The sequence below is a fragment of the Polypterus senegalus genome, chromosome 10, assembly GCF_016835505.1.
Source record: "Polypterus senegalus isolate Bchr_013 chromosome 10, ASM1683550v1, whole genome shotgun sequence".
Taxonomy (NCBI): Eukaryota; Metazoa; Chordata; class Cladistia; order Polypteriformes; family Polypteridae; genus Polypterus; species Polypterus senegalus.
The window spans coordinates 140,520,361-140,528,139 of NC_053163.1; the positions used below are offsets into that span (position 1 = coordinate 140,520,361).

Genomic DNA, 7,779 nt, shown 5'->3' on the forward strand with positions numbered 1-7,779 from the left:
TGGTCCACAACAATGCAAAAAATATAATAAAAGGCATTGATGATGCTGGAGTCTCGCGCTTTTCTTGTTTCCTCGAACACTCTGGCTGGCAGGGGCAGAGGGCATTTTTGCACAGCAGAGTGTTGCAGATGCTGTGACAGTCGGGCATAAAATAGTTGGGTATTTTAAACAATCTGCCTTAGCATAGTCCCATTTAGTGGAATTCAGCATCAACATTTTACTCAATCCAAGGTATACCCATTTCATAGACTTAAGTTAAAGGCAGCATGTGTGGACTTTTTGTAAGTCATATATAGTTTCCCATTTAAAAATAGAATAGATGCTGAGATGGCTTACTCAGAATTCTAAAATAAAAAAAAAAAAATCCATCACTACTTAAACAGTGCTAAATATTTTTCACATGTTTTATTCATTTGGAAACAACTCCTTGTCTTCTAAGCTTTTATTAATTGCGAGTGTTTCAGACACAATAAACACCCATTTGTCACTTTGTTTTAATCAAGAGTTACTTAAAGTACATATTTATTTTACCTGATCATATTAAACATAAATACATTTGCTTTTTATAGACATGAAGAGTGTGTTTCTTTGCAAAACATGGTACCTAATGCATCTGTTTTCTGATGGAATAGAATCTGTTCTGTGCTACATCATTGCATCATAATGTGAGGCATTATTGTTGTACTACTTACTGTAACACTGCACACGAGCACTGAACATAAATCTTACATTTTGGTTTTATTGGTGTGTGTGTGTCTGCATCAATATTGACGACTCTACGTTCAAATTGATCATTTTACTGGAGCAATGCTATTTTTGTTTTTGTCTAAGAAAGGTCACACATTGCTTTGCCAGTTCATCAATAAATAAAATTGTTCAATGGAATATATCTCATTTTCAGGCATATATAGAAATACAGATGCATGGATAGACTAGTCAGATGTTCTTTTGAAACTGCATGTGTTAGCAAAAGATTTTCACAAATTTGTGTCCTGACTCCTTACTTTGACTTTGTAAATAATTTGAAGAATTTATTATGAAACTTCTCTGGGATGCCTAACTTAAGGATTTTTTTTATTAATTAATTGCCAAAATTTCTAAAAATAAATATGTAGGATTTTGGAAAAATCTCTCAATTACATAAAATGTGTAAGTATCAAAAATTGTGTATTGATTGGGCATAAAACTGGCATGCATAGCAGCAGAAAAATAAATGTTTCCTGTCATCAATATAAGGCTCAGTTCTTTTCAAACATCAGTACAGCCAAAGAGGTCAAAGAGTTGGTTTTGCTAGAGCTGCAGGAATTGTGTGATCTAGAGGCAGCTAGATAGGATTATGCCTTCTGTAAGTCCCTGGAAGGACCAGCCGAGTAGTAGTTTGGAGTGTATGTTTAATGAGATTGTAGATGAACATGCAGCAGCATCAATGGCTGGAGCTGTGTTACAGTACCTTTTGCCATACAGTTGGAATCGTACCTGGGAGAGATCAGTTTCTCATTTAACTTTTAGACAGTTAACAAAGTACAGTTCTTCTTTTTATCTGTGATGTCAAGGAAATGCCTTTCAGCCCCATGCAGTAGTGTAGACAGTGAGGGATTATTAAGTGCACTGTAACATATTGTTAATGAAACCAGAAACAAGCTTAGAACAGAGATGCTTCTGTTCATCAAAAGAAATCTGCTGCTTTTAAAAATGGTGTTGAAATGTTTTATGCAGTGTACCCTACTTTGAGTTAAGTTGTTCAATTTTGAATTATTTTATTTCAAATTATGAATCTACCTTTTGATGTTAGCAGTGAAGTTGATGGACCTAATAAGGAAATATTTTCAAGCCTTCAGTCTCACTAGAATGGCATCCTTATCAGAAAATACTAAAAAAAAAAAAAGTATCGGTAGTCAAAAAATGGTATCAATGCATCCCTAATCTCTTAACATTTTTTCACCTTAGCACAGAAGAAGCTATCAGAGCACTGTTTAATAAAGTTTGATTTCTCCCTGTTAAACCTTCTTGAGATTTATTGTCACTCCTTACTGCTCCCTGTTGTGTTCAGTTTGTGTCTATGAAAAATTTAATTACCGCATTATTTTCAAACCCACTTAAGCTAATTCAGGATCATGTTCAGTAGGACAAGGCAGCATTTCGTTATATGGCCCTTTCTCCCACTGTCGCAAGCACACACACTTAATCAACTTAAAAGTGTAAAAAAAAAAAAAAAAACAATTAGAAACAAAAACATAAAAGTGAAATACACAGGCTTTATGGCATACTGTTAGAGCCCAGTCACATGTCAGTGTTATCTTCATAGGGGAAATTTAGAGCTTTCAGAATTCAAAGATGTAGTATCTGCTGCAAGATAACTTTTTTTTCCTTAGATCTCTCTTACAGCATGCGGGTTTGTATTAACATGCTCAGTGAAACTACATTCATTTAAATGTAGCAACTTTTAAAAAATGTAAAGAGTCTAAATTGTTTTTGCAAGCTTATGATTGGTCAAAGCTTCACCTACTCCTGGTAGTGTAAAGAATGATCTCCCAAGGAGAGTTTTGGCTGGGGGAGGGAGGGGGGTGTTCTCCTTTATTTAGGAGAAAGATAATAGATGAAAAATGAAGTTTCTTCTCACATGACCATTTCCCTGATGATTAGTTTATTCTCAATACCCATATATTTTCTATGATGATATTGCACGTCAAGTATAATTTGTAGGCAGGTGTTATTAGTTACACTTGTGAATAAAACCTCCCTAAACCTTCAGGAATACCAGATTCCCCTTTTTGTTTGTTTGATGTTTTTTTTTTTTTTTTTTTTTTTTCAAGCTAGATTTTGCTGCATTTTGCTCTCTTTAATGTGATTTTACATGATTACATTATTTCTCCGTACATCCATTTTCTGAACCTGCTTATTTCAATGCAGGTTTGTGGTACTGTTATTTTTGTAAAGAGTATTGATTGTACATTATAGAAAAAAATGTTTCTAAATGATGCCCAGATTGCACTTCTCATTCCATTTCCTTCACCCCACCTTTTCCAGTTTCTTCCTTGCAAGCTGGTATTTTGTATTCTATTACTGAGCATGTGGGTTCTGAACATGAAGTACCATAATATTGTGCATACCTAGCCACATCCACCATGATCCTCCCCAATACACAGTTTTCTAGTGTTATAAGATGAACTCTAAAAAGAACACTTTTTTGTTATAAGAAAATATCTACATAAATGGATTTAAATAAGATTGGATTTTTAACTAAAAAATATTCCAGCTTTTTTTCCAACCAGCATTTTTTTTTTCTAGTGCAAAGCTCCTGTCAGCAGTTAAGTTGTTCTGTGTTATCATTAACTGTGTCCACCTCCAAAATATTTAAATAAGTTTATTTACTGAAAAAAAAAAACACAATGGAAATTAATAGTAATTTAGGAACAAAAGTTAACAGTTAACAGAATAATTAAAAATCCACACCCAGTCTGGACCTTGCCTGCATGGTTGGCCTGATCTGTTGGATTGGGTTGTTCACCTGCTTACTGGTGTGTGCTTCAGGTCCCCCTTGCTCACATCTTCTGCCTTTCCCCTTACTGCCAGTAAATCTGTTCCCCAACACTAGACTAACCAAAAGGAACTTTTAAGCCACTGCCAGATTTCCACTCCAAGGGTTAGGAGTGGTCTGTGGAACACCTGGAGCCATTCTACAAGAGCTCTCCAAGCAGTGTCTTGCTTCCCCGTATTCATGAAACCCAGCTCTCGTTTAAAGAGCCATGCAGCCACCCCTATAAATATACGTCATAGTACTTCCTTGCGGTGGTACTTCATTTATGCTGGTGTGGCCACAAGGTTCCGATACCAGTGCACTACTAGGACTTCTTAAGGCCTGGTTTCTGTCCAGTGCAGACTAAAATCCATTTGTATGCTGTGTCCTCTGCTGCAAATGTGTCTGTCCTTCTCTCCAAATGTCAGTAAAAGGAATCTTTGTGAGTCTGGTACAAGTTTACTTACATATGTTAATAAAATAATGGAGTTCTTAATTCTGCAGTGATCTGGTATAATGCAATATAAACTTCACTGTTTCTTTGAGTGAAGTGGATCAAGTACAGGGCTCAACCCAGTTGCTGTTACAATTGGTGGAATTCCTTTGGCAGCAGGCTGGCACTGTTACATTGATTTGAAAATATGGGAGCTGTTGCGTAAAGAGATGGTTCCCGTTTTTATTAACTGAAACAGGCAGATATCTTATTCGCACAATAGATTATTTTGTTAAATACACACTTGAAAACTGTCCCCAAAATTTCTGCAGATTGTACTTTTTTTATTTTAATTTTGTCCACTTTCTTCATTTTTCATAAAAAATATAATATTCCAACTTAATTTTAAAATTTACTGTTTCTTATTGTTGCAGTGTTATTCTGTAAGCTCAATTGTTTAAAAGTTTTATACAAAGAAAATCCTCATTTAATCACATCTTCACTTTGAAATACATTTATGTAATGTTTAGTCAGTTATTTCATGCTATAATATGACATTGCAAAATAAGGTTTCAACCTTGTGGAGTTATATATGACTGCTGCCTTACATCTGTTTTGAATGCCTTTTGTCTGTTCCTCACCACACAGTTACTTTCGGTGCTCCTGTTCTGTTGTTCGTCATACTGGTCAGCCACAGTTCAGGTCACCCCTCAGCATTTTTATTTGGTTGAAGTATCGGGTTTGTCTTAATTATTTCAAAACATTCTTTGGTAGATAGACATACCCATTTTAGGACAATTTAGAGTTACCAGTTGGCTTAGTAGTGGGGAGTGTGTAAGGAAGCCAAAATGGCCTTCGTGGCCAGTGGGTTGAATAAGCGGACTCCACACATGTGTAGGATTTGAACTGTGTAGTTGTGAGTCAGCAGCACTAACCCCTGGGCTACCAATGCGTCATAGTATGTGGGAAGTCCAGCCAGTTTCTAAAATGCATATGCGGACTTATGCCTGTTATTGTATGTTTAAATCTTGAATATTAATTATACTATAGAAATCGAACAGGAATAAAATAGAAGTGAAAGGTGGTGTTCTCATTAAAGTGAAGGCACAGAGGCAAACAGGGAGGAAGGTGGTTAAGTCAAATGGGGAGTCTTTTAGGGTGCAGGATATAAGAGGTGATGCCTTTCTATGCCTAAAGCTTGCTCTTCTTTTTCCTTTTGTGTTTCTGTCTGCAGATGTGGAAAGCAGAGAAAGTTTGAGCTTCAGCATCGGGAACAATGTTGATGCCAGCAACCCTGAATTTAATTTTGGCCAGATTTCTCCATCAGCATCTGGTGGCAGCTGCCTGTACAGCGGCTCCGTGCCAAGTTTCCACCTCGAGGGGAGCCTACCTTTAGCAGCCATTGCTGGGGTGATGGGCCAACGGTTCACCTGCCAGGAAATGGTTTTTATGAGCTGCAGCTGGACCCCTTTTTAAGGAGCAAGCAAGATGTTTCCAGTAGCATGGGTCCAAACATGCTAAAGGTTGGACTGACACTTCCGAAGAATTTCAGTGATGAACTGTCCATTACTCCCACAGCTGGTGTGGGGGGTGGTGACACCAGCATGTTGCCAGAATTAGCTGCTCCTGTGCCACCAGCCTCAGCACAGATGTCTGTTTCAGTGACGGCTGACTTTGGAACCATAAGTGTTAGCAGTTTCCTCAGTACTCATGCCATGCGATCGCCAAACACGATGCAGCAGTCTTGAATCTTTTGTCTTAACGAAAACCTTCTGCTTCTCTGTCTCTTTCTTTCTTGCCGTTTTAATCTCTTCCTGTGTAAAAATGTACAAGGACAAAAAGAAGAAATGACCTGCTGTAACAGTTTGCCATTGCTTACCCTGGTATTTTACAGGGCACAGAAGAGATCATTGGTTTGATTACCCTAGGTTTTAAAAACAAAAAAAATCAAGCGTGGATACCAAGAACACGATCTTCATCACAGGCCAATCACTGCTTAAAATCCCACAAGCTAGACTGTAAGGTGACAATAGAGATGCACTTCAAGCTGGAGCATGGGGTGCAAAAGATGGCCAAATATGCTCAGAGCAAGCAAGCAAGAGAGTAACGATGGTTGTGGTAAGCAGTTGATGTCCAAGAGCCAAACTTGCAGATTTGAGCTCTGCTGGGTAGGTTGTGTTCAATTGTAAAGGAGATTTGGGGTCCTGTAACTGGCTGGCCTGGCACCTTTTCATTTAACAGGTAGGTGGATGATGTGCAGTAGGCCTCAAATCCTATGAATTCTGTTAAATGTTCTGTGTAGTTATGTGTGTGTTTAATTTAAAGAACCTTCTAATTATTTTAAGTTTACAACTTTTCACTGTGTGAACTCACAGTGGGGGTGGGGGGGATGTGTGAAAAAAATGATTTCTCTGATTAGAAATTTGGAAAAGTTGCTGACTTCAACCACTTCTACCCCAACGGATATGACTGCAGAAAACCCGTGTTGTCTTTGTATGTTTTTATTTGAACAACATGCAGCCTGAAAACCTGAACATTCACATTTTGGAAGGTCCACCAGCAGGGTGGGCTAGTCGGACAATAGCATTAGGACAGATGAAGCTTCTGTTGTGTCACGTCTGGAGAAAACATGAACCCCAAAGATGTTTGTTTATGGGTTTTGTGAATTGTAAAAGAATTAACCGATTCCTTTTTCTAATTATGTGGAAGAGACAACTTCTTAAATGTCATACTTAGGAGGGCAAGGGGTGAGAACGATTCTATTTATTTTTCATATTAAAAGATTTAAGTAATTTAATGGATTTGTTTTCCTTCAAGATATAATCTGAGAGCCGGCCGACTCGTCCTGACAGCATGAATGACGTATGTCTGCAACTGTTCACTTGAGACTTGACAGCTTTAAAAAGTAGAGTGGCTGCTCCAGGAAGGCCAGATCATACCGTCATTGGCACTGGGTGGGACACCAAAGATTAATAGGGAGAAAGGTGGGCTTGCTTATAGCTTGTTGCTCTTGTTTGCTTTTATTCCTTCTCTTAAAAAGCTCATGTTTTATATTTTCATTTACCATAGAGGGGCCAAGTTCTAGACCAGTGCAGGGGAGCATCCCACCCCTGCCCAAATGATACCAGCGAGCACTCGACTGCCTAGTCCCATTTGCCCTCACGTCTTCTCAGTGTTTACAGTGTGTATTTTATTTACTGAACTGTTACAAAAATAGAATGGCCATTGGCAACGTTTTCTATTTATTACAGGTTTTTTTTTTTTTTTTTAAAGGGAAGAATTTTACGAGGGCGATGAACTTAAAAATTGCACGCTGTCTTTTTGCTTACGATTCAAGAGGAGCGTGTTGTATTCTGTATTTTCTGACAACCTCTTCATGGTCATTTCACTCCTTGTTGGTTTTGGTGCATATTGAGCCAATCTGGGACACTGGACTTGTCTCAAGCATTGCACTTCTTCTCATGGACAATAAACTTGTGACTCTTTGTACTCTTCTCTGTGGGTGTGTTCTTAATATGATGCAGACTGTGATTGGCTGGTAAGCTGCACGCAGGGGTTGCATGCAAATCATTTTATATTGTAACAGTTGTTTGAGGGTTTTTTTTTCCTTCTCTGTCTGCCATTTGCACCTCATGATTGCAGCAGCTGAAGCGTTTTTCTTTTTATTGTCAAATTGTATTTGTTCCAAATCTTATGTACTACAGGAAAGGTTATATAGCAGTGAAACATAAGTTTCAGTAAAACAAAGCCACGTGAAGTCATACATTGATCACAGAAGCCATATTAAAAGGACCGCCCTCATCCGGAACAGAGAGCTATGTAATAATAA

The 7,779-nt window shown here is 37.9% G+C and overlaps 1 protein-coding gene across 8 annotated transcripts in view; it reads left to right on the forward strand.

Moving 5' to 3' along the window:
* The window catches only part of mier2 (mesoderm induction early response 1, family member 2), a 61,951-nt gene extending 54,507 nt beyond the window's left edge, over positions 1-7,444 (forward strand). For 2 of the 8 annotated variants that reach the window (XM_039766873.1, XM_039766874.1), the window contains one exon: positions 5,185-7,444. In XM_039766873.1, coding sequence (XP_039622807.1) covers positions 5,185-5,426 — 242 coding nt within the window. In that variant the 3' untranslated portion in view covers positions 5,427-7,444. The remainder of the gene's footprint in view (positions 1-5,184) is intronic. The other 6 variants (XM_039766875.1, XM_039766877.1, XR_005635377.1 and 3 more) reach the window with 5 other exon arrangements.
* The last annotated feature ends 335 nt before the right edge of the window (positions 7,445-7,779 follow it).